Raw genomic sequence first — 27,500 nt, forward strand, 5'->3', positions numbered from 1 at the left:
ACTGTCTGGTGTACAGGGACACTGGGCTAAACTGTGACACACCAATCAGCTTACTAGACCATTTAACAATTTGATTTAGGGAGTTTCTGTTCTTTAAAGATAGATTCCCAAACCATGACACCAACGAGAAAGATCAAATTGATTCAATAAAATTGATCCTTGTGTTGTTGTCAAACTCTGACTCTTCTCTTACTGGTCGAATGAATAGACCGCATGGATCTGGAAGAGCCGCATCGTGTGGATCAGCTTCAGGAGCCTCTGCTAGAGGCGTTAAAGATCTACGCTCGCCGTCGACGTCCCAACAAACCTCACATGTTCCCACGGATGCTGATGAAGGTCACCGACCTCCGAGGCATCAGCACTAAAGGTAGGCATTGTTCATGTCTCTATGCTTTAGAATATGGTTTATGTGGTTAACTGAGCGTGATAAAGTCATGGAACTTTAAGGAATAGTTCACTTAAAATTTGCAAATCATCATTTCATAAACCAAACAGTTTTTTTCCTACTATGGAAGTCAATGGGGTCCAACATCTGTCTGGTTACCCACATTCTTCAAAATATCATCTTTTGTGTTCAGCAGAAGAATGAAATTCATACAGATTTGAAACAACTTGAGGGTGAGGAAATGATGACGGAATTAAGCAATTTAAGCGAACTGTTCCTTTAACATTGTGATAGGTTTAAAGTGCGCTTGACAGCGCCTGCGTTTTGAGAGTTATTAAAGGGATAGTTCACCCAAAAAAATCTGTCATTAATTACTCACATATGTGGTTCCTAACCCGTAATGCATTCGTTCATCTTCGTAAAACAAATTAAGATCTTTTTAATTAAACCTGAGAGCTTTCTATCCCTTCTTTGACAGTCTATGCAACTACCACTTTCAAGACCCAGGAAGGTAGTAAAGACATCATTAAATTGTTAAAAAAACACTATTTTTCTTTATTTGTTTGCATAAATAAAGCACTAAAATGGAGGTTAAACCACTGGAGTCACATCATTACTTCAATGATGTCTTTACTATCTTTCTGGGGCTTGAAAGTGGTAGTTGCATAGGCTGTCAATGGAGGGAGTATAGAAGTATAGAAGTTTACCCAACTATGACGACTTCTGCTTCTGAGGATCCCAGAAATGTGAAAAGGGTCGACTAGTCGTACTACCTGACTACTTGCTGCAAACTCTACCACAAGCTCATGATAAATATGTAAGATTCGCACCTAAATGAAGCGATTAAAGCCTCGAAGCATACGGTCGATCATGCTTGTGTGTTTGTTCAGGAGCGGAGCGAGCCATCACTCTGAAGATGGAGATCCCAGGCCCGATGCCTCCTCTGATCCGAGAGATGCTGGAGAACCCGGAGGCCTTTGAGGAGAAGTCTGACTCTAAAGACAATGAAGCTGCCGCCCCCCTGCCGCCCCCCGCCATCCAGGCCATCAAACGCGAACGGGACGAGGAATCTGCCCTGGAGGACGAAGAAGACGAGGAGGACGAGTGTGTGGAGGAGGGACGGGACAGGGCAGGGGACAGCGAGGATGAGGAATGGGGGATCCTGCAAGTGGACATGAGCGGAGCTCGAAAGAGTGTGTCAGGACGAGCGCAGTGACCGCTGGACGACAGTATGTATGCGGGTCTGAGACATACACACAACAGCAGACAACTTACCATTCTAGACACCTGAGCAGTCGATGCGAACCGATCATTCAGTCAAACTAACAACATCTTTTCCCACTTTATATGACACGAATAAGCATGCACAACTTTGCACATCAAGTTTCCCTCAACCATCCAAAAGCAGTCAAAATTACATCATAAAAACTGAGAAAAACATGCCAATGTTACTTCAGACTGTGTTTCTCTAACTGAGGAGAGAAATTAAAACGAGTGCGAGACCAGAGAAAGATAGGCCATTATGCCATATCTGGAAGATACTTGGTATATGCATATTTTGTACTACATTTGGAGATGCCAAATATTTGAGAATGCATCCCGAAGCCTTGTTCTCTATAAGGGAAGCAATTTTCACGACTGTATGTGGACGCATAATCAGAGCTGATCAATGAGAAACGAGAAATAACAACAAACATCCACGTGACCAATCCAATGGTCGAAAACGTTTTTTTTCTAGACATACGTTTACTGCATAACTTTGTACTCTTGATGTTGCATTGTCTCAGATATATTACATTTCGTATATGCATACTTTTCAACAACTCTATTCTTCTTTCAGTGTGTTGTTATGTGTTTTTGAGTACATGCTTTTTACTAAACGCTCCAACAATATCCTACAGCCGTTCTGAATTTACCATTTATTCCAATTTTAGGGTTTGGGGCATTAGAAGATTATAAAACAATTGTTTTTAGGTTGATATTTTGAATCGAAAGTTACATTTTTAGATTTATAACATTACATCACATTCATTACATTATTACAAATCAAACTTTTCACTCAGGGCAAATCACGGACCAAAGGTGCTCTACAGTCTCTAGATCTATTCACGTACATTTCCATCTTTAGTTCTACTGTATCATTAGCAGAAATTAACATTAAAAGCTGAAATGTAACATTTTACTCTGGGATCTAGAAGAGTTTCGTGATTAGGTATTAAACGCAATAAAAGCTCCACTGATATGTTGTACAGTGTGAGAACTCTACAGTGATGAGCCGAGCACATGTGGCGTGTAGAAGCGATGTGCACTTTTAAATCACGTAACTGTCAAATATTTTGCTTTAGGTAATGGTGGAAATGCTAGTTAGGCGAATCTACCCTACACAGACCCAGCAGGGCTTCAGGAAAGTGTTTTGCTCAGTTCTTTAACTCTTTCCCCGCCATTGACAGAATATTCCATGTTTTCACTGTTATACGGTAGGGGGCGCTATTACACATCTTCTGAACGAGTACTGGATCTCCTGATCAAAACACAGGTGAAGAATAAGTGCTAGCATATGCATATGTAAAATCTTGTGATCATAAAAATTAAACAGCATATAAATCAAAATGAATGAAAACCTAAAGAATGAAATGTCGACCCAGGACGAGCTTTGGGACTGTAAAGCTTTGATTTTTTTTTGCTTTTTTATTAAGCTTACCCACATTCAAGTATTGATTTAAAAAAAAAAAGAATGCGTAAAGCTAAAATAAAGCAGATACCTTTTTTTTAAAAAGCAGAGGTTCTGTTCTTTGCATGTTCAGATATTCTCCAACAAAATATTCTGGGAGCGATTTTAACTTTAAAATCATTAAAAATGCTGGTCGCTGGCACCTTTAAAAAAAAACGCTGGCGGGGAAAGAGTTAATCGCTGTTTGTCAAATTAATATATAAAAATGAATGAAACAAAACTGGATTTTAGACTATGTCAGTCAGTCAGAATGATCGACATCATTATAAACATGTAATCTCTCATATAGAATACCAAAGATTAAAATCTCAACCAAAGATTTTTTTTTGTTAAAACTAATAAACCAAAACCAACTATAACACACTAAAATGTACTATGGTAAAACCATGGCATTCTTTGAAGTGTGTTGCAGCATCATGTCAAGTCATCTTCATTTATATAGCGCTTTAACGGTGTAGATTGTTTCAAAGCGGCTTTACAGTGATAAACGGATCATTTAAGGTAACAGAGATTGTTTTGGCTTTATAGCGGTTCTTGAATAAAGATATTATTCATGCAAACAGACTTCGGTAAGACTATGGTAATCATTCAGTATCAATGCATTACTGACAGTATATGGAATATTAATGACAGAATATAGTAAAGTAACATTTATATAAAAATGAGAGGAGATAAGACAAAAAACACCAACTACTGTGGTGTTATTCACATAGTAATCCACGAGTCTTTACAGAATACCATGGTATTACCCAGACAACACCATGGTGTCGGCCCAGATCAGGCACTTAAAAAATGTCTAACCTCCCCAACTCAACATTTTCTAGTGACTGTTCACATCTAAATTTTTCAATTGGCCCAATTGAAATTCTGCAAATTGATCAAATTAAATGTGCAGATTTTCACTTGGGCCAATTGAACATTTTTGATGTGACCAGTCACTAGAAGATGTTGAGTTGTGGAGGTTAGACTTGTTTTACAGTGATTCCATGCGTTCCGGATCTGGACCGGCACCATGTTGCCGTCTGGGTCCCGTCTGAAAAACATGCAACCGTATTTATGTGTTGGTGAGAGAGATTACAGAGTATTGATGATGAATGAGAGAATAAAAAGTTAATCACAATAATAGAAACAAAATGAGTTTTTTCCCAGTGTCCTTTTTCCTCCTTCCGTCCCTGTCGAGGTGTGTGTGCGCCGCTGATAACAACATTATACCTCCTTACATGACAGAACAGTGTTACCAAAGTCAGAAGCTTCTGACCGCTGCACATTCTGTGAGATCGGGGACAGAGCCATACGCTTTAATGTTGAAAGATGTGTGCATGTATTTGCTAAACTGTACAGATATCTTCTTTCTACTTGTATCTTTCTACCGGTGTGTCACTGCATCGACAGGACATCTCAGTTTTTTTGTCTTTTCAAATATTTTCAAATATAAACACACATTATAGGCTATACATGTACTTTTATTTATTGCTTATTTATCCTTGTTTTGTTACATTTTTGTTTGATCTGTAATCAGTGATGCATGTTATGAACTGTTTTTTTGACCGCTCCCATGATTCCTTGCGTGAGCGTGGAAGAGTATTTAGTTATCACCAATGTAATGATCAGCCTGTTCAAATGTGGTTAGACAACACAACTGAGATCATTTCAACTGACCAAACCGAAAGCATGATCACCACACAGTGTGCTGGATAAACCTGCAGTGGTCATCGAGTCCAGCAGCTTCATGTAATGCACTGATCCGGATACGTGACAGGGTAAATTTGACCTGCAGCGGTAAACCGTGGTAAACTGTGGCTGAAATGATCTCTTCTAGTGTCTATACTTCCATTTCCAGACCAAAGCCAAGCGTGCAGCTTGAGGTCAGGCATGTGCACGTGTCCAAAGATGTTGTAAATACCGAGGGAACACAGCCATATCTCTGACAATATGATCAAGTCCCTGGAAATGCATTAACCCTTCCGTGTCCGTTTCATTTTGACAAATGTATAAATGTAGCAGTCCATGGCGACGTGTAATTCAGCAAGCCGGAGGATATTACTGTTCTGGTGAAGTGTCAGAGCAAACCGGTGTCTGTTTTGTACATTAAACATGGATTTAACATCTGAGACTTTTGTTCTTTCTTTTCTTTCTTAAATAGTGTTTACCTTTTGTGCTTATATTTGGTCATGTATTGCAGTAGAGTTCACATTTTTCCTGGATGAAGAATGATTTTTGTGGTGGTTTGGAATATGTGTATATTACATGTTTGTTCGTTTGCATTATTTGTTGCTAAATGTGTCATTTTATTTGTGACTTTGTCTCTCTTTTGGGTTTTGAATCATAGGAAACATGGTGGGGCGTTTAAAGCTTCCAACTGCTAAGGAGAATAAACGAACAAGTTTATGGTTTAATGCACATTTGTAATTTTACAAAATGATGTTTTTTTTGTATTTTGTTCTTTGTGCTCTTAATATGGTGTTACATAAGCAGCTTAGATGGGTTATTTCTTGTAAAAACAATCCCTGTTTCTTAGCAACACTTTTTAAATATAATAGCATTTAACATTTGTTTGTATTCTCCCCATAATTGGGTTGCATTGTTCTTAATATTTCTCTGTTACGTGCCTTGCAAAAAAACGTTTCAGTCGTCTTGCACAACTCTCATGGAAACTGTTACGAAAATCCTTAATACAAAGACACAAGTGGTATTGATGACTTTAAATGACGTCCACATCATGTCTGGACGGCTTCTTTAAATGCATTTTCTGTATGTTTTCCAAATGTTATGATTTTATAAAGAAATTTCTCATCATACTCTGTATTGTCATGATTTCCTGCTGAACTAAGAGAGGAAAATGTTTACGCTCCCTTATGTAATCTTTAGCTTCACCGTGAGTGTGTTTCATAGATCCAGATTGAGAAGATGTCCTCTTGCCATTAAAGACTGAAACAAATTTAGCACACAATCAAAGATCCAAAAGAAGTTACAAAAGAAACCTGTCTGATAACAGGAGCCATCACTCTTCTCCAGTTTCCTATAGCATATACTTGGAGAGATGTTTATTAAAAAAAGTATTAGAGAATAAGAAAAAAGTGGAAATGAAGTGCCTAACAGGTATTTAATAGTGGACATAACATGTTTAACGGACAAGGACTTTAAAAACAGGGACAAGCAGCATCCGTTTACAGTATGATTTTAATTAATATAATCATGTACACTAAATATGTTGTTGTTATTGCATACTGTGTTATATATACTACTATACACTGAAGTGCAAATACTGTCCGTCACTATTTCCACTTAGGCCTATATATAACAACTAAAATACTGCTATTTTTAACTATTTTCTGCCCAATCGAAATTATTCAGATAATATGAAATATTGAAAATAATTAAAATCAATCAATCACTCCACAAAGGAGAGGTAAAACTTACTGGACAGAAATTCAGTAGTCTTAATATGTCATGGATGAAGACACTGTTTAGTATTTCACTAAAACAAAGCCAGGGTGACTGAGACCTCTGGCTATAGAGGAAAACTGAGTTGCGTCTTAATTTTAAGTAGGATTTAGCTACTTTGAAATACAAAATTTGAAACTTTTTTTGAATAAAACAGCTCTGCATGTCTCTAAATACAATCACTGCGTTCGAGATCGCATAGTTCTCTTCCAGCGGAACTAGACTCGAGTAGTAACACGATCTCATGAAAGTGCGTAGGCCTATCGATACCATAAATGTTATTCTCGTGCCACTTATACGCCCCAAAAATTTTTTTAGTTGCGTGCATATGCTACACACTGAAAACTCTTAGGATTAGGGGCGGGGAGCGCGTGCGTATTACACGCCATAAAGTGCATAGGCTAGGCTATCATATGCAACTATTTTTGGCGTATAAATGGCACGAGAAATAACATTCGTCGTATAGATACGCACTTTCGTACCAGTGATCACTGTAAAATCCAACAGCGATTCTAACTAACACTTTTTAGTTCACTTTACTTAATGTCTTTACTTAAAGGTAGGGTAGGTCAGAATTGTCTAAAAAAAACTTTTATTCAAATTTGTTTAAACTGTCTTTATATACCAATGCATAATTAAAATGCAAGTACTCTGAAATAGAGAGTATAAAAAACCGAGTGACTCTAGTGTATTTAATCTTCAATAAACACAGCTCATTAATTCCATTCACTCCCACCTAAAAACGGTGTGCGCGACTGCGCGCACGTGGGCAGAGCCAGTAATAGCGGCGGTAGTCATGGCGACGGAGAGTGACAGTCGTGCAAGCCAATCCTGTGATTCGTCCCGAATGGAAATAATGAGCTGTGTTTAATGAAGATTAAACGGTCTAGAGTCACTCGATTTTTATACTCTTTTTATCAGAGTACTTACATTTTAATTATGCATTGATATATATAGAAAGTTTAATCAAATTTGGTAAAAAAAATTATATAAATCCTACCTACCCTACCTTTAATTGTAAAAAATATAGTAGGCTAGGCTAGTCTGTAGCCTAGGATTTGTTAACTAAAACAAAAAACTAAGTAGAAATTTTGAAAAAGCAAAGCCTTTAATAGTGTTTATGTCAATACCTTTTTCTGATAAAAAGAAAAGAAAAAAGTAAACATTGATTGATAGGTTTGAGTGCAGTTTTTGAGGCGGGAAAATCTTAAACAGATTGACACGTGAGATATGTGTCGTCTTAGACTCATTGGCACCACATGAAAGATGATTTTGGTTAGGAAGATCATTATAATGAACAGAGAACAAAAATACAGACTAATTAAATCACTGCCATAATTAAGGTTCTTTGAGCAGAGATCAATAATGTGCTGCACAGACTCAGGTCCATACATTACAGTTTTACAAGCTCTTTTAACAGCCTCATTTATCTGACCACCGCAAGGGCTGTTTCCATAGTAACTTAACATGTTAGAGGGGTTTATTCCTCAGTTTTACGTGCTTCTGTCTTCATGTATAATTGATATGCTAGAAACAGGGCTACTGTAATATGATGCAAAACAGTAAGGACATGTTGAGGACAAAAGGTGCTTTTCTTGAACCTTGTTTATTTCCTTGCTAGCATTTTGTGCTTGAACTTGAAATATATCTGTGTGTAAGATTATGTCTAAAACCTGTTGACAGTATTTTATATTAGTAATTTTAGTCTTATTTAGGAATAAGTTTGGCATAAACTTGCTGATCTGAAAGGACAGATGCTCGAGGTTCAGAGATAAAATAGACATCCTGAGGATCTCAATGCCTTCTGTGTGTCTGATGGCTAAAGATAAGAGATAAGAGGACCATCACCTCGTGTTTAAAGGTTCAGAGGAGACAGTAAATGTGGCGTTGATTTCACAATGAGAGAGAACGAGTTCAGGACAGGAGTGGAGGAGAACAGCAGAAAACATAAAGGAGAAAGAGATATAGATAAAGACAGACACTATGTAAAATCAAATACAGGTTTATACGAGAGACTGACTATTCATAATTCAAGTCAAGTTGGAGGTGGTTGAATTTGTAATATTTTTATGTGGGCCTTTTATGTGGGCTCACTTAAAAAAAAGAGAGATTTAAGGCCAACTCTTTTAAATATACAAAAATTCCATGCAATTTGCAATATATTGGTTCTCTTACGTAGAGTTCTCTCGTACTGCGTCGATTAGCGACGCTACGGGAAAGATATTTCTTTTTCGAGATTGAAGCCTAAAAATTAATCCTTAATTTTGTAAATATGTAAAACGCTTTTCTGTAGCATACAACCTTAGGCGGAGCAAATAACGCGCGCCCATTGGCTGCTCCGCCAGAAAAGCACAGCCTATGCGAGGCCAGTGACGCTGACCAATGAGGGCGCATCGCGCCCTTCTGCGTCATCTCCCGCCGAAACAGGCGTGGCCTAGGTCTATAAATACCAAGCATAGCTGTTACCACTCTGATTTTCTATTCTTCACGAAGCTGCACGCATCGTAGGACCGGATTCGAGCCACCACAGCCGTCTGATACAGCACCTCAGCAGGACGAGCCCTTACCTGAAGCCGCTGGTCTTCGCTGCCTTCAGCCGCCGTTCCCTGCTGCGCTTCTCCGGCGTGGAATATCCTTTACATTATGTGTGTGTGTTCGCCGTCGCGACACACAGTTTTTCCACCACTAAAAAAGCCGAGCGTCTTTTTCAAGATGCCTCGCACCTCCTGTGGCTCGTGTAGAGCCCCGCTCAGCGACGGGGACCACGTGCTTGTGTTTCCTGCCTGTTAAGGATCACGCAGCTTCAGGTCTCGTCGATGGCGGCTGCCATCACTGTGATTTGATGCCTACGGTGACTCTGCGGACTCGCCTGGGGTTCATTTACTGAAGCTGCATCTTTCCGCCCGCTGTAGTGCCGCGCCGTGAAAAGCGCCGTGCTCAGCGGAGCCCGGAATCTCCCTCCACCACGAGGTGCTCGCCGCTGCTGCCGCCAGCTTCTCCGCCCGCTTCGCTGGACTCTCTGACCGACGGACAAGGGCCGCTGTGTGCCGCCGCGTCCGTCATGGACGAGGGTGAAGCCGCGTCTGTGGAGGACGACTGCTATTCTCTCCTCGCTTCGGGTAGCGAGGGATGGGCGAGCTCCGAGGATCTCCCCTCCCCCGCCGCTCGTGAGCGTCGACGGAGAAAGACCAGCATCGATGCGCTTACCGGCTGGATGGCTGCTTTTCTGCAGAGGAACGTACGTTACCGTCCTCGCGACCCGCGCCTTTTTCTTCCTGAATTCACGAAGAAATCGCGGAGTCCCGGAAAGCCCCGTTTTCAGCCAGGATGCGCACTTCTGCTTCGAGAAAAGCTAACGTTACAGTGTTAAAATCCCGCCGCGGCCGGATTTCACTAAAATGTCTCGCTCGCACAGTCCCAACATTCGCGACCGTGCCAGTGTATTTTGCAGTCACCAAATCGGCATCAATGCCCGTTTGCCTGCACACAAACGCCGTTTTCACGACGCCCCAGGTAAATCTGAAAATGTATTTTCTGGTGTCCCGGCCACGGCCGATGGTGTAATGTGTGTATCCGTAATGCCCACGACCCAGTGCCCATTCGTACACACAAGCACAGCCCTACACAATACAGGGCTTGCACACATAAAATCGACTCTGTCGATTGTGCGTCACATGTAAGTTAGTGAACGTGCCCGCTTTTCAGTGCCCACAATCACTACACACTGTATGTCCCGTGGTTTCTGTAAAAACGAAACGAATGCACGGTCAGTCGGTTCTGATAGACAGTACTCTCTGTGCTACACGGTGTCCCGGCCACAGCCGATGATGTAATGTGTGTAACTGTATGCCCACGACCCAGTGCCCATTCGTACACACAAAACAGGGCTTGCACACATAAAATCGACTCTTTCGATTGTGCATCATGTAGTGAGCGTGCCCGCTTTCAAGTGCCCACAATCACTACAAGCTACATGTCACACGTTTTCTATGAAACGAAACCGATGCACGGTCAGTCAGTTCTAATAGACAGTACTCCCCAGTGCTATAAATGTACCCGCGTTCACGCACCCACATTTATTCTCAAACATGCCGAGCCGTACGGGGCTCGCACCACGCGCTCTCTCTCTCTCAGCTGAGAGAGCTGAGCGCGCGCGGGCTGCCCGCTCGATTAAGCGCGCCCCCCGCATCATAGGCTGCAATGGCGCCCATGTTACAGCACACGACTGCTCTCGTGTCGCCGCCATTTCGCGACCAGAGCCCGGTTTTTCAACCCGTGCAAGCACAGCCCCGTACAACACAGGGTCTGCACACATAAAATCGACTCATGTCGATTGTGCTTTACATGTAGTGAGCGTGCCCACTGTCCAGTGCCCACAACCACTACACACTGCACGTTCCGCGGTCTCTGTAAAAAACGAAACCAACGAACGGTCAGTCAGTTCACAAACACAGTATTCCCGGTGTTATAAATGTGCCCGCTACCACGCGCCCACATTTATTCACAAATATAACGAGCCCTACGGGGCTCGCCCCGCGCGCTCTCTCTCTCAACTCAGAGAGTCGAGCGCGCGCGGGATGCACACTGTGTTAAGCATGCCCCCCGCCTCAGACGCCACGGCGTCCATGTTACAGCACACGGTTGCTCTCGTGTCGCCGCCATTTCGCGACCAGGGCCCAGATTACATTCAACCCCTAGTCACGCGTGCAGATGCATGGGAAAGACTTCCCGGGGTCTCAGAATGGGTGCTAGAGACTATAAAAGGAGGCTATTCGCTACAGTTTTATCGACGCCCTCCCCGTTACACGGAGAGAGTCGAAACCACGGTAAAAACAGAAGTAGCACATCTACTTCGAGCCGAAATAGCGAAGCTATTGAGCAAAGGGGCCATAGAGCCTTTATCTCAAGCTCAGAGCGAAGGGGGTTTGTACAGCAGATATTTCCTGGTACCGAAGAAAGACGGGGGTCTCAGACCCATTTTAGATCTGAGGCATCTGAACAAAGCGCTAACAAAGCGAAAGTTCAGAATGCTCACGACCAGAAAAATCCTCGCGCAGATTCGCCGAGGAGACTGGTTTATGGCGATAGATCTGAAAGACGCGTATTTTCACATACAAATTGCGTCACGTCACAGGCGATTTTTGAGATTCGCCTTCGAGGGCCAGGCATATCAGTACACAGTCCTGCCATTCGGCCTGTCTCTAGCACCTCGTACATTTACAGTGTGCATGGACGCGGCGCTGACACCCCTGAGACTCCGAGGCGTTTGAATTCTGAACTATTTGAACGATTGGCTGATTCTGGCTCAATCGCCTTCAGAACTCGCCCACCACAAGACACTAATACTCGATCACCTCGAGTGCTTAGGTCTGAGAGTCAATTGGGAGAAAAGTTCACTGTTTCCCAGTCAAAGGATCTCCTTTTTAGGACTGGATCTGAACTCGCTGTCTATGACAGCACAGCTGTCATCACAGCGCAGGCAGGACACCCTGCAAATGGCGAAATCCTTCCGCAGCGGCCATATAATGCCGCTCAAGAGATTTCAGAAAATGCTAGGCCTCATGGCCTCAGCCTCAACAGTACTGCAGTTGGGCCTGCTGCGCATGCGCCCACTGCAGTTCTGGTTGAAAGCGCGCGTACCGCGCCGAGCATGGTTGCACGGTCGCTATCGCCTCAAGGTCAATCAGGAATGCATTTCAGCCCTGACACCATGGAGAGCGTCAGACTGGTACCGGTCAGGTGTAAGCCTGGGGACTTCCTCGAGCCTGAAGGTGGTGTCCACGGACGCGTCCACCTCAGGCTGGGGAGCACTGCTCGACGGCAGACCGTTCTTTGGCCAGTGGTCAGAACGAGCCAAACTACCGCACATAAACTGCCTGGAAATGATGGCGGTGGACTTTGCGCTGAGGCGTTTTTGTCCCCGGATAAAAGGGCACCACGTCCTGGTCCGTTCGGACAACATGTCGGTGGTAGCCTACATAAACCGCCAGGGTGGCGTGAAATCCCGAAACCTATACAGGTTAGCGGAACGCATACTGGTATGGGCCCAGCACAACCTGCGCTCGTTGAGAGCAATGCATGTGCCAGGCCACCTGAATGTAGGCCCAGACAGACTCTCACGGAACAACATTCCTACAGGAGAGTGGTCCCTACACACACAGACAGTGCGTCTGCTGTGGAGAACGTTCGGCAGAGCGGAAATAGACCTGTTTGCAAACCAGGAAAACGCTCACTGCCCAGAATTCTTTTCGAAGAGCGCGAACGCGCTGGCCAGTGTCTGGCCCCGCCGTCCGCTCTATGCTTTTCCTCCTGTCTCACTCCTGCCTCAAGTGCTGGAGCGTATCAAGGAGAGCGGATGCTCAGTACTGCTAGTCGCTCCATACTGGACGAATCAACCCTGGTTCCCAGTTTTGATGCGACTGAAGAGTACTGCCCCGTGGCCGATTCCAGTGAGGAGAGACCTCCTCTCGCAGGCCAAGGGCTCGATTTTGCATCCTCGCCCGGAGCTCTGGTCCCTACACGTATGGGCCAAAAACGGGTACCCGCTAACCTCCCAAAGGGAGTGTTAGACACGATCGAACAGGCTAGGGCCCCGTCTACTAGACGGCTCTACGCTTCCAAATGGTCGGTGTTCTCTGGTTGGTGCTCAGACCAAGGTCTGTCACCACTTCAGTGCGGGGAAACGGAGATTCTCTCCTTCCTCCAAGAACTATTGGATAAGGGAAGAACCCCATCCACGCTCAAAGTCTATGTGGCTGCCATATCAGCGTTCGTTAATCCAACGTTTGGCCATTCACTGGGCAGAAACGACCTGGTGGTCCGTTTCCTTAGAGGAGCCAGGAGGTTAAACCCTCCAAGGCCTCCTTCAGTCCCCGTTTGAGACCTTTCTACAGTGTTGAACGCTATGAAAGGGGCCCCTTTCGAGCCTATTCACTCAGTTGACCTGAAACACCTGTCTTTCAAGGCCGTGTTTCTTTTGGCTCTCGCTTCAGTGAAGCGTGTGGGGGATTTGCAAGCGCTCTCAGTTAGAGCTTCTTGTATGGAGTTCGGGCCGAACGACTCTGTAGTCGTGTTGAAACCGAAGCATGGGTACGTACCTAAGTCCCTCAACACACCGTTCAGGGCTCAGGTCATCTCCCTGTCGGCCCTGCCGGCCTCGGAGGACGGAAATAGCTCCCTTTGCCCGGTCAGGGCATTAAGAGCTTATGTGTCCCGCTCCGCTGTTTTTCGACAGACAGAGCAGCTCTTTGTTTCGTTTAGTGGGCGCTCTAAAGGGCGAGCCGCGACGAAACAGAGTCTATCTCGATGGGTAGTGGATGCCATTGCGCTAGCCTACGCATCTAGAGGTTTGGAATGCCCCCTGGGCATCAGAGCACATTCTACGAGAGGCATGGCCTCTTCGTGGGCTTGGTATAGCGGAATCTCGTTACAAGATATTTGTATGGCGGCAGGCTGGGCCTCCCCGTCTACATTTATAAGGTTCTATAACCTAGAGGTTCCCGCGTTGCAGGCTAAACTGCTCTCGGTCTAGAAGACTATGTATGGTGTTCCTGCCCCGCGCTGCGGCCCAGGTCACCCCAATGTTTTAAGCATCACTCACTGACAATGTGTCCCATGAGCATGCTATGACCCCTCATATATATCTAATATTTACATATATATGTTATTATGCCCTTGGGGCACTATTATAAAGGGATGATGCTAATTCTAGCCGCTCTCCCTATATATATATATATATATATATATATATATATACTCTTGGTGTAGGCGCTTGTATGCCAGGGCGCGTACGCCCTCGGGTGTCTGTGTCGGTCCAAGAGCACGCACGGCGTCTTACAGAGGTTCCCGTAGCGTCGCTAATCGACGCAGTAGGAGAGAACTCTACGTAAGAGAACGTACTCGGTTACTGACGTAACCTCGGTTCTCTCTAGGAGAGGGAACGAGTACTGCGTCTCATGCCGTGCGTGCCCATGCTGTGTCGCTTCTGTGACGAAAATCAGAGTGGTAACAGCTATGCTTGGTATTTATAGACCTAGGCCACGCCTGTTTCGGCGGGAGATGACGCAGAAGGGCGCGATGCGCCCTCATTGGTCAGCGTCACTGGCCTCGCATAGGCTGTGCTTTTCTGGCGGAGCAGCCAATGGGCGCGCGTTATTTGCTCCGCCTAAGGTTGTATGCTACAGAAAAGCGTTTTACATATTTACAAAATTAAGGATTAATTTTTAGGCTTCAATCTCGAAAAAGAAATATCTTTCCCGTAGCGTCGCTAATCGACGCAGTACTCGTTCCCTCTCCTAGAGAGAACCGAGGTTACGTTAGTAACCGAGTACGTTTTATCATCACATTGTGTCAGTGCTACATAGAAACACGACTTGTTTTCAGTAGAATTTAAATCATTAAGCATGAACCAATACATTTTAAAGCCTGATCCGTTATTTAAGCCTGATTCATTATCTTGCCTTTATCAACAACAACAACAACAACAACAAACTGATCATTTTGATAATTGACAAATTTACGACAAATCCCTAATGTTAAATAGGTTGCGAATAGAGGCATTATAATTAAAATAAATACACAATATCACATGCATGTTGAAAATGACAAAAACAACAGCATATAATAGCATATATATATATATATATACACACACACACACACACACACACACACACACACACACACACATTCTGTTGTTTTTCAATGATTTATTTGAATTTCAGGTCCAACCAGCCTGAGTTTAGATCAAGGGTGGATAGCATAACAGCATCAGAAACTGAGAAGAGAACAAACAGTGACAAACTCTTAAGATAAAGTGTTTATTTAATAAATAAATAAAATCTAAAATACAGAACTAATCATTTAAATACACTTATATAATTGTCAGGTAATACAGAACAACCAAGCACACCTAACTAAACAAAGAGATCACATTCCTGATGATCAGAAACACTCCACTTCCTAAGACTAATTTCTGCTACATCAAATATATAACAGTTCATTCCCATTATTTTAAATATAAACTTTGTATAGCACTCTCTAATGGCATTTCTCTGTCACACGGACCTGATTTTCATGCTGAGCGCGCTATATATGGCATATCTAGACATCATACATCACCTTCCTCTTAATGGAAACTCATACTGACAGACACTTCCACACACAGCCCGCACTCTTAGCATCTATTAAATGACATAATAAGCCAGCTCAGAAACTCTTCTGATATTTCACACTGATCAGGAGCACATGATCTGCATGCGCTGATGCAAACACAGGTTTCTTCTGTCCACCTCAAGGGGGCGTCAGTGAGACCACTGTGGGGAAGACAGAGAACATGTGGTCGGAGTGTGTTTTCACACCCAGCTCGCTTGGAGCGATTCAGGAACCGGGTGAGTTTTCGTTTATCCCGTACTTGCCATCGTATCGTTCTCATTCTCCTTTTGGCTTTGCTCTGTTGACCCATGAGAGCTGCACTGCTCACTGTCCAGCACACTTAGAGACATCTCGGGTGAAGACTCGTGCTGTGGCTTTTCTTCAGTTGATGGAGGGCTATCAATGCAAGCTGCAAGAAATAAGAGGAAGATTTACTGTAATATCACAAGCACTACATCCTTGTACGCATGTCTGCATAAAGAGGAGAACTGATGGATCATGTGAACTGACGTGTTGGTGAGGCCGCGGCCTCCGTCCACTTGGCGTCTGTCTCAGTGTCCAGTCTCAGCTCCAGCACGCAGATATGATCCAAGAGCTCCTGTTTGTGAAGAGCACACTAGCGGTCAGCAAGCATGGCATCAGATCAGGTCAGTCACACACAGATTCAGAAAGCTTTGACCTGTTTCTCCAGCTGATGCTGCTCTTGCTCCTTCTGCAGGGCTCTCAGACCGGCTCTCAGTTCCTGTTCACACACACGATAGAGGACACTTCATTCAGTGTGAGCGGAGGGATTTCATCTCAAAACGTTTGCTAGCAAACTCACTTATCGGATTCATGCCTGCATTTGCCTAAGATGCCTGTATAGGAATATGGTCAGCATTGCCTTTTGAATTATAATGTCTTTCACATAAGTTTTATTTATAAATATAAATTATAAGCAGACCCCTGAAGCGAGTTTCCATTTTTTGAGAGAAAGAAATTGAGAACTTTAGAGGAAGTTCTTTTAATTTTAAATGTTTAAAAAGTGTTTGTGTGTGTGTGTGTGTGTGTGTGTGTGTGTGTGTGTGTGTGTGTGTGTGTGTGTGTATGTGTGTGTGTGTGTGTGGGGGGGTCATTTATTTTATAGGTGTAAAAACAGTCTTTTTAATTTTAGTATTGTATCATTTTTTTTTTTCATTTTGATATTGTTAGTATTATGTTAATTGTTATGTCTAATTGTTAGTATTATGTTAATTATGTTAGTTATGTCTAGTGCGACATCAATGTGGAGGGAGAAAAAAAAATCAACGTGGCAGCTTGGTTTTGTGACAATCAGCGGCTGGAGTGCCCGCATGAGCCACTGGAGGGCACTCTCTTCCTGTTATTTTCCACCATGGACTCATTATTGTTTAATTATGTTCAGTTGTGTTTGATTACCTGTTATTGAGTTCCTTATTTAAACCTGAGTTTTCCCTGTGTCCTTTGCGAAGTCTTGTTACACTTGTAAGCGTACATCTCTGAGCATTATTCCTTGTGTTGTTATTCCGTGTTTCCCTGGACTCTTGACCCTTGCCTGTTTTCTGGACTGTTTATGAACCTGTGCTGCCTGCCTCGACCTAAGCCTGTTTGACCACGAGTTACCGGATTGCCCTTTGTTGAACTGTCTGCTTGAGTTTGTCTTCTTGTGTGTAAATTTAAATAAAGTGCTGCACATGGATCCGACCGCCTCATTCCGTACGTTACAGAAGACTTCGCCAAACGAGGATCCAGCAGTCTTTCAGCATCTATCCACCGTGATCAAGACCCAAGCTTCCATGCTAGCCTCTCATCGGTTACAGCTGACGAGACTAACATCTCTCCTCGAGGAACTAGCAAGCTCAACGCAATCCTTGTCTCCGCAGAGCTCAAGCACAGCCGCTAATCAAGCCCAAGCTCCCGCTGCACCTGTTCCATCGCAACCCAGTGTGAGTACTGCATCTAGCTATCCTTGTATGTCCCTTCCTGAAAAGTTTAATGGCTCACCTGGGGCATGTGAAGGATTTCTTCAGCAGTGCAGCTTGTATTTTAATCATCAGCCTCAGGTTTACACCTCGGATTACGACCGTGTTTCCTTCATCTGCTCACTGCTCACTGGAAAGGCTCTGGAGTGGGCAGGCGCGTTCTGGGAACCAGGTCGAATTTCGTTCCCCTCTTATGCCGTTTTTGTCGCCCGATTCAGAGAGGCTTTTGAACTCCCCGCAGGAGAGGAGGATCCCGAGGAACTGCTCTTGTCCCTGCGCCGGGGAGGTTCGTATGCGGCGGATTTCTCTCTCTCATTCCGCACGCCACTGAAGACTCATATCGCTAAACTGTTTGATCCTCCCTTGATAACCGTCAGAGGGGCTTTCAAATATACCGTTTCTGCCAAACCCACTCATCGTGTTGGATCCCGCGAGCCCGGATTCCACACTGGTCCTGTTGAGTCTGCTAATCCAGAGACAGCGGAGGTTTCGCCAGTCAAACCGGAGTTTGAGCGCGTGCCAGCCGACTCGAAAGAGTCAACCGAGTCAACCGAGTCAAGTGCATCCTGTGAGTCAACTGAGTCAAGTGCATCCTGTGAGTCAACTGAGTCAAGTGCATCCTGTGAGTCAACTGAGTCAAGTGCATCCTGTGAGTCAACTGAGTCAAGTGCATCCTGTGAGTCAACTGAGTCAAGTGCATCCTGTGAGTCAACTGAGTCAAGTGCATCCTGTGAGTCAACTGAGTCAAGTGCATCCTGTGAGTCAACTGAGTCAAGTGCATCCTGTGAGTCAACTGAGTCAAGTGCATCCTGTGAGTCAACTGAGTCAAGTGCATCCTGTGAGTCAAGTGCATCCTGTAATGAATCAAGCCCAGTGAAGCGCCGTCGCAGAAGGAGAAGGAGGACTCGTTGGGCTCGCCAGGCTCCGGAGGGCGTTCCCAGACTCCTCGCCCTGCCGGCCCCGCCTCTGCGCCTCGCCCTGCCGGCCCCGCCTCTGCGCCTCGCCCTGCCGGCCCCGCCTCTGCGCCTCGCCCTGCCGGCCCCGCCTCTGCGCCTCGCCCTGCCGGCCCCGCCTCTGCGCCTCGCCCTGCCGGCCCCGCCTCTGCGCCTCGCCTTGCCGGCTCCGCCTCTTCGCCTCATGTTACCTGCGCCTCTTCCTGTGTTATTTTCCAGCCTGGAGGCTTTAGCCGTAGATTTCCCCAAGTATTTTTTGGGGGGGGGCCGTAGGTACCCTGTGAGGGCCATGGAGGCGACGCCTACATGGACCTTTGCACGTCCACCTTCGCCTGTGTTCATGTCACTGGTCTTGTCCAGCCCTGTGCTCCCCACGCCCTGGTCCCCTGTTAAGTGTGCTCTGCCCTGGTCCCCTGTTAAGTGTGCTCTGCCCTGGTCCCCTGTTAAGTGTGCTCTGCCCTGGTCCCCTGTTAAGTGTGCTCTGCCCTGGTCCTGTGTCAAGTGTGCTCCTCCCTGGCTCCCTTCTGAATGTTCTCCGCCCTGGTCGCCCACGCTCCATGGTCCAGGCCCGCCTTGGCTGTGTCCTGGTCCCGTTCCCCTGCACGGGCCTGGCCCTCCATCCCATCCCCCGTTGACCTCCCCCCGGAGCTCTTAAGAGCGTCTGGAAGCCGCTCCTTAGAGGGGGGGTTATGTGACAATCAGCGGCTGGAGTGCCCGCATGAGCCACTGGAGGGCACTCTCTTCCTGTTATTTTCCACCATGGACTCATTATTGTTTAATTATGTTCAGTTGTGTTTGATTACCTGTTATTGAGTTCCTTATTTAAACCTGAGTTTTCCCTGTGTCCTTTGCGAAGTCTTGTTACACTTGTAAGCGTACATCTCTGAGCATTATTCCTTGTGTTGTTATTCCGTGTTTCCCTGGACTCTTGACCCTTGCCTGTTTTCTGGACTGTTTATGAACCTGTGCTGCCTGCCTCGACCTAAGCCTGTTTGACCACGAGTTACCGGATTGCCCTTTGTTGAACTGTCTGCTTGAGTTTGTCTTCTTGTGTGTAAATTTAAATAAAGTGCTGCACATGGATCCGACCGCCTCATTCCGTACGTTACAGGTTTCAACACATTTTTTAAGTATGAAACTTGCAGTATTTTTTGACCTCTTATATGTCAAAAGATCAAAGAAAAATTTATGCCATATGTCATTAATGAATCCTTTAACTATTTTAGCTTGCAAGTTAACTTGAGGACACCATGAAATTGAAATTGACAATTCTAGTTTTTTTTTTTAATATAATATCATAGTATTTATTTTTAAAGATTTATGATGATTTATCTGTGCACATATTTTCAATTCATGTGATCATAATCTGTAATCAAAATAACTTCCCCTCCCTCCTGGTGTCAGAACCTGAACTGAAATACAACATGTTCCTGGATCAACATCTTTGTTGATCCTGGAACAACATTCCAGTTAACCAATCAGGACAGGACTGTTGTTCTAGGATCAACAAAAAATGTTGACCAGGAACACGTCAAACTCAATGACATCTCTTCTCTTCTCTGATGACGAGGGCGGAGCAACCTGTCACTCACATGAGATCCACCAATAGCAAACCAATCAATTCCCCACAGACAAAATCAAGCCCCGCCCACATTTGTTTTTGTCCCAAAATAGCAAAGAAAAGACGATAGCAAATTCTGTTTCATGCCGAAATTAAAATGTTTCCACATTAAATATTTCAAGATCAAGTGTTTTATTAAGCTTCTTATCAACCAAGTTAAGTAGTGTGTCATGGCATCCATTCACATGAATAATCAGGGGGGAAACACTTCTGTAAACATATACATGTGCAATTTATAGTGGTGCTTCAGATCTATTTTGGTCGACTTAGTTACAGTTTTTTTTTTTAAAGCCACACTTGCCTCATACTGGTGTTGCTCCAAGACCAGTAACCTGACCCACATATGTGCTGGGTATACAGAAGGCTCAGAACGAGGTGAAAGTTTAATTATAGTGCCATGTGTGTGTCATGGAATATTTACCCGGTTACAATCCTTCTCGTTCCCAAGCTCCACTTCCAGTTTCTCTCGCTCCGTTCTCTCCTCCTGGAGCCACTCTTCTTTCTTCTGAAGCTCACGGCTCAGTTTCTGGACACGATCCTTATCCAGCTTTAACAAGAGCACAACGATTTTGAGTCACACACTTACAAGTAAGTGTTATGGCTGGACCAACCCGATCTCACAGCAATTCGTACAGATTTTACGAGGTGGCTAATTCTTACGGATTCATACGGCCTCACTCGTATGATTTTTGCTAAATCATACATATTTTACGAGTTGCTCAATTCGTATGAATTCGAACCTACACCTGACCCCGCCCCTAAACCTACCCATCACGTGGGTGTAGACAAATCGTACGAATTAGCCACCTTTTACTCACTCGTACGAATTGGTCGTGAGATATAAAAGCGGTGGTACTGCAGTAACCTCAGCACTGTGTCTCAGAGCCTCTCTCTCCTGGGCCCAGGCGGCTTGTCCCTCACGCAGAGCCAGGTTGGCCTGGGACAGTTGCACATTGATCTGTGCCGACTGCAGTCGGACCTGGTGCAGCTCTGCATGGCTGTGGCTCTGCATGGATCCCAGTTCACTCAGATCCCTGCGGAGGGCATCAGTGCTGCGCTCACTGGCCTCCAGACGCTCCTGTAGGGTCCGCAGATCAGTGTGTGTCTGCTCGTTCTCAATCTGCAGAGGAAATACTCATTCTCATACAAATCATGCAGTTTTACAGCATCAGTCCGGGATATCAATTCTGAAGTACACGTAGCACTGTTTTTTTTATTTAATACACCATCTAACTTTTTTTGTGTTCATTTTAATGAAAAGCCCATACATCAATCCTTCTTCCAAAGCGTGTTTTTGTCTGACTCTGATTCAATATGCTATGGTTTCACGGGATATTATGTGCATGCATCACTCGGCCGTGCGTGTCTCTTCATATCCGTAAATAAAGTTACTCCGGCTGCTCTGACGCGTGTCTGGTGTGGGATTTTCAGAGGTTACTAAACAAACGCTGAGCAGAGGAGAGTCTGCTAGAGAAAAGAAAACGAGACAGAGCTCGTAATAAAACAAGAATCAACATCGGCTTGGCTTGGCTTTAGGACATGGAGTGAATTGAGGGATTGGAAATGCTGTAAAAGCGAGATGATGGTGTTTTATTGTCATATGTATCACTCAGAGTTCACTGTAAAGCATTATCTATTGTGAAGATCATATCATTATGTTGTTGTAGCGCTGTGCTAGATGGGTGAAGCTACAGTAATGTCTTCAGGTAGTCAGCTTGAGATCCTTTCTAAACTGGTTATATCTCTTAAAGGGATAGTTCACTTTGAAATTAATTTTTGGTATGTTTTAGCTTACCTGAAGTGCATCCAAGATGTAGGTGTCTTTGTTTCCGCAGTAGTTTAAATTTGTATATGTTTAGGTCAAACCGTTCTTGTCTGTCATTCATATAATGCAGGTATATAGGCACTGTCTCCAGAAGCATGCAGAGATGTTTCTAATAGCATGCAGAGAAAAGTCCAAATTAAAAAATTCCCCATCGTAAGTGCACATTGATGGCCTAAGACACGAATGTGATATGACTGACAGACAAGAACGGTTTGACCTAAAAATATAAAAATTGAAACTACTGCGGAAACAAAGACATCTACATCTTGGATGCACTTCAGGTAAGCTAAAACATACCAAAATTTTATTTCAAAGTGAACTATCCCTTTAAAGGTACACTGTGTAACAATTTCTCCCATCTAGCGGTGAAATTGTATTTAGCATTCAAACGAATATTGCTCTCTAGCGCCTCGCTTTTTCAAATGCGTGTTGCAACTACGGTAGCCGTTATGTACCAAGAAGCGATGACAACACGTCTTCATATAGCACTTCAGAGTTTCCTTTCGGGTGATGAGGTTCGTTATTTCAAACAAACTGCAACTTGACACACAACGAACAAACGAATGTATGAATAACAGACTGTAAAAAGCATCTCCTGTGGCTCGGTATAAGTATGATCCTGCATTATGAAGTACAGTGCTGTGCAGCCTTTCACATTTGCCGGGACAGTTCCAAGCGCCGCTCACTGATCTCCTTGTCCGCTTCTGCAGGTTTCAGTCACGTGACGCTGGCTCTGAATGAAAATGTGCTGTGGAAACGCATTGAGGTAGGCTAGTGCTTTTTGTCCCTCTCTGATATTATAGTTTTTTCAAAATGGCAGAACGACATGGACTTACCCGTCCCATGTAAATAAAGATAAGAAATTCTTCGCTTACGAGGATAAGTCGGATCATTGGCAGAGGTCATTTTACACCAATGAGGACATATTTATGAATAAAGACATTGATTTTAGCTAATAAAATACTATACAGTGTACCTTTAAGCTTAATAGTGAATGTTTAATGAGCAGTAGGAGAATAATATTCACCCACACAGTCACACAGAGCCGAAGCACAACCAAATGTTCTTCTAAAAAATGCATTAAGTTTTGTTTTTTAACCGCCACGTTTAAAAAAAAACGTGATGTGATCAGAGAATGCAGAAAATATTACAATGTAGAATGTAAAAAGTTAGAACATTCCAAAGTTTAATTTCACACTCATTTCTTAATTTACAGTTATTGAACTGAACTGAACTAAACCAACACTGAACTGAGTAATTTTCAGCAATATTATTGATTTGACGGCACTGACACTATTGGATGAGAAGAAAGCTGAATTGAGCTGAATGATGACACTTCTGTTTTCTGCAGAGCTGCTTCACACCTGAATCCACTTAGTTTCATAATTTGTTTCATAAACCGAACTGAATCAAAACTGAACTGACTTGAACTGAATAACACCACTGTCTTTTTTAGAGCTGCTTTCCAGCTAAATTAAATTAACTAGAATTAAATTCTGTTTGCATCATTTATTCTGTTGTTTTCCTATTTATTACTGTGAAGCTACTTTGAAACAATCTGCATTGCATAAAGCGTTAAATAAATTCAGATGACTTGACCAAATGGATATATAATATAATTCACCTGCAAATCTTTCTTCTCCTTTTCTTCATCTCGCCTTTGTGTGGTCATCTTTTTAACTCTTTCCTTCATTCTGCAGAGGAAAATGGCACGTTTCTATCTTAATGTGTTTTCTTTTCTTTAACCGCTATTTGACTCAATCAGTTAGTAATGTTATTGAAATGAACAGTCCATAAACAAAGTGTAATATTAGTGGTAAATCACCTGTCCAGCTCTGTCTCTATGTCCAGTTTTTGTGGAGTCAGCGTGGCAGACTCCTGTTCAAGTTCTCTGATCCGCTGATGGTTTTCAGCTCTCTCTGCTAGTAGTCCATTCAGTTCAGCACACATGTTTTCATGGGTGTTCTGCACATCCTGATGGTAAATGGTGTTTTTGCTTTTCTGAATACAAATGTGTAGTGGTCCAGAAACATGCCCAAAAATTTATTGGGTAATACTTTACAATAAGGCTCCACTATATTAGTTGAAAATGTATTCTAAAGCATTTATTAATTAATTAATATAATTAAAATAGATGATGTTATAGGGTTAGTTCACCCAAAAATTTCAATTCTGTCATTAATTACTTTCCCTCATGTCGTTCCAAAGACTTTCGTTCATCTTCGGAACACAAATGAAGATCTTTTTAATGAAATCAGAGAGCTTTCTGTCTCTCCATTGACAGCTAAGCAACTACCACTTTATTTACCAAATATTAATCTCCAATGCAAGTTTACACAACAATATCTGCTCTTGCATCAACACAACACGCATGTGTCGCGGTGCTATATGAACGCGTATTGGAGATTAATATTTTGTAAATAAAGTGGTAAATTTTATGTTTTTTTGTGCAAAAAAACACTTGCGATAATTTAATTATGTCTTTACTAACTTTCTGGGGCTTGAAAGTGGTAGTTGCATAGGATTTCAATGTAGGGACAGAAGGATTTCTTCAAAAAGATCAGATTTCATCAAAAAGATCATCACTTGTGTTCCGAAGATGAACGAAAGTCTTATGGGTTTGGAACGACATAAGGGCGAGTAATTAATGACAGAATTTAAATTTTTTGGTGAACTAACCCCATCATTTATCAAATCTAAGCTAACATGCACAAACAATGAACAGTTGCATTTTTATTGAATAATGTTTAGAGAGATTATTAAATACTGTAACAAATGTATTGCTCGTTGTTAGTTAAGGTTAGTCAATGCATTAACCAACATTAAACAATGAAACCTAAAACTTTGATTGTACCTTTTGTTTTTGCTCCAGTTCCTCAATTTTTTCAGTGCTTTGCCTCAGGTTGTCTTTTAGCTCGTCAATCTGACTCCTCATCTTATTCCGTATGCTTTCAAACTCATCTCTGTCCATCATCCATTTCTCCTTCTCTCTCTCCACCTCAACATCTGCAGTCTCGAACCTCTTATGCAACTCACGTAAATCACGCTGACATCCTTCTAAGAGATTCTGTGGAAAATATTATTTTTTTAAATAGGAAGAGAGTAAATAAAATATTATGGCAGAAACAGTGGCATAAAAAGTCTGAATGTTATTGCTAAATAACTCAGTAAATTATACTAGCGCTTTATACTAACTCGCTTTTTTTAACCTATGTAGCCATTTGGTTTCAAAACTTTTCTTTGTGATATTTTGTCATAAGATGCAATGACAGGCATGTGTCTTCTTAGGTGTCCAAATATGAAGTGTGGTGTTTGAAAAGCAGTGATCTTACAGTCAGATCTGTTCTCTGATCTCTAGTGTTGAATGAAGCTTCACCTGTAGGATCAGAGACTTCGGCACCACCAGCAGCAGGTCGTCTCCGTCCTCCTCTTCCTCGCCGCTTTTCTCCTGCTCTACCGTAACAAGTTCATCCAGAGGTCTTGGAGCGCAGAAAGAAAACGGAGAACTGACTGCAGATACCTCACCGTGTTCATCCACATACACAAACTGATACGCCTCCCCACCGGGTTTTGGTAGATAAGATGCTGAAAGATGGCAGGAAGAGTGGAATAAAGATCAGAAACCAAAAAACATACACATAAATGGCCTGGTACAGCCTTGTAGTGACTTAAGACAGTTCCGACACACAATTATTTGTTAAATTTAACAAATAATCCACAATACCCAATAAGCAAAGGTTTACAACTCATCATGTACGCAATCTCCCTATGTAATCATGTTCTTTTATAGTGTTTTGCCTATGTATTATTAATCTAAACTCTTTGAATTAATGTTTTACTTAACCAAGATCACATGTATATCATGTTTGGTATCTATGATTTTCTATTTTAATTTCTTAAATGATCATCATCATGTACATTATATGTCAATTAATATGCCTCATATTAGTATTATAAGAATCTTTAATAGTTTCTCCATCAACAACCAATTAAATAATCAATTACCAATAACCATACTCGAAGACAAAGGATTGTAAAGTTTCACTCCAAAGAAACAACTCTTTATTGGCTCACTCGCCTCTCACTCGTGACATCTTCACTTTAAAAGATCTCTGATCACAAGATCAGGCCCCCTTTTTTCCCTTTGCTGATTCTGAGAAATTGAAGATGAGCTAGAAGTCTTCTGAGGAGCCCTAAGTTTGTGCCAGGCCGTGGCCTTGTCTTTCCATCCACCAGAGGTCATCTGACTCCAGCCGGTTCTCTCTCATCAAGACAACTTCAACTGGAGCCTCAACAAATTGCGTCAGGACAGTTTAATTCAAATGGCCAAGACATGCAATTATCAAATCATAAAGTATCCACTACCTCTTTTAATGAAGTGTGCGATGGTTTGCTCAAGGCTGTTGATCTGCTGAAGCATTTGAAACAATGCTATACTATATTCTGCTTCAGCTCTCTTTCCATTGCTAAACTGTATGCATGTATGTTACTGTAAGTATTTAGTCTGTTTACTAAAGACTTGTTTTGTCACACAGAAAGTTATTTGTGGTTCATGCTCATATATAAATCATGCAGATTTTGGCTACATGCTCTGAGTAGTACTCCGGAAATTAACCCTGGAAATAAACATTTCTTAGAATTAAAAAACAATTAACTCTGAGTTGTCATTATTTGATTGTGGTGTGAATTCTGCTACATTAAGTTAATTTTCACAGCTGATCTATAATAGTTATAACTACTCATATTTTTATTAATAAGCCTTAAAGATGTCAGGCACTTGCAATCGTGTTGCAATAGTTATAAAGTATCAGATAACTTGAGTGCTCTTGTTCTACCAAGAACTGGAGTTGTTATTGTAGGACATGTGATGTGACAGCATGCATGACCAGCAAATGTATCAATAGGCTATAAACAAACATAAATAAAATAGTATATTATATATCAAATGTAAACCTACAGTAAAAGGCCACACTACAGTTGGCATCTGTTCCGGTTTGGTACCCTTCTGGCGCTAGAGCCCAGGCAAACGTGTGGTAATCTTTCACTGTCAGACATCCCACCTGTGAAACAAGATGAGTTGCTATATAACAAACAAACAAAAAGTATTTGCTTTGCAGGTTCATCCTTTCCACACATATTCAGAGCTGCATCCTTTTAAACGGAAGTAGGTTTCCACTTCCTCAACAGTCACTTGACCGTCCCATGTAACAACGGTTCGAGCTTCTAAGGATGCAGTCTTAAAGTTATTGTGTTCTGTAGTGAATAAACACTGTGTTTTACCTTAAAGAGACCTATCCAGTCATGACTGCTCCAATCGTGCTGACTACTTATAGTGTAGCGACAGTCCACCCTCGTATCGGAGAAATAGTTCTCTGCAACATCTCTGAAGTTCACAGTTCTGTTGTCCTC

The 27,500-nt window shown here is 42.9% G+C and overlaps 2 protein-coding genes across 11 annotated transcripts in view; one reads left to right on the top strand and one right to left on the bottom strand.

Moving 5' to 3' along the window:
• Positions 1-3,101, top strand: part of rargb (retinoic acid receptor, gamma b) — a 99,709-nt gene extending 96,608 nt beyond the window's left edge. For both annotated transcript variants that reach the window (XM_079596688.1, XM_079596689.1), the window contains 2 exons: positions 209-367; positions 1,276-3,101. In XM_079596688.1, the coding sequence (XP_079452814.1) occupies positions 209-367; positions 1,276-1,601 (485 nt within the window). In that variant the 3' untranslated portion in view covers positions 1,602-3,101. The remainder of the gene's footprint in view (positions 1-208; positions 368-1,275) is intronic.
• A 12,259-nt stretch (positions 3,102-15,360) lies between these two features.
• The window catches only part of calcoco1b (calcium binding and coiled-coil domain 1b), a 13,105-nt gene continuing 965 nt past the window's right edge, over positions 15,361-27,500 (bottom strand). For 2 of the 9 annotated variants that reach the window (XM_079597635.1, XM_079597636.1), the window contains 12 exons: positions 27,372-27,500; positions 27,049-27,151; positions 25,468-25,676; positions 24,946-25,158; positions 23,917-24,065; positions 23,716-23,785; positions 21,132-21,386; positions 20,688-20,813; positions 16,393-16,455; positions 16,224-16,311; positions 15,977-16,122; positions 15,361-15,874 (listed from right to left, as the gene is read on the bottom strand). The exon at positions 27,372-27,500 is cut by the window's right edge. In XM_079597635.1, coding sequence (XP_079453761.1) covers positions 15,863-15,874; positions 15,977-16,122; positions 16,224-16,311; positions 16,393-16,455; positions 20,688-20,813; positions 21,132-21,386; positions 23,716-23,785; positions 23,917-24,065; positions 24,946-25,158; positions 25,468-25,676; positions 27,049-27,151; positions 27,372-27,500 — 1,563 coding nt within the window. In that variant the 3' untranslated portion in view covers positions 15,361-15,862. Of the gene's footprint in view, positions 15,875-15,972; positions 16,123-16,223; positions 16,312-16,392; positions 16,456-20,687; positions 20,814-21,131; positions 21,387-23,715; positions 23,786-23,916; positions 24,093-24,945; positions 25,159-25,467; positions 25,677-27,048; positions 27,152-27,371 lie in introns of all 9 variants that reach the window. The other 7 variants (XM_079597632.1, XM_079597633.1, XM_079597629.1 and 4 more) reach the window with 5 other exon arrangements.

Source organism: Phoxinus phoxinus, assembly GCF_949152265.1.
Source record: "Phoxinus phoxinus genome assembly, chromosome: 22".
Lineage (NCBI taxonomy): Eukaryota > Metazoa > Chordata > Actinopteri > Cypriniformes > Leuciscidae > Phoxinus > Phoxinus phoxinus.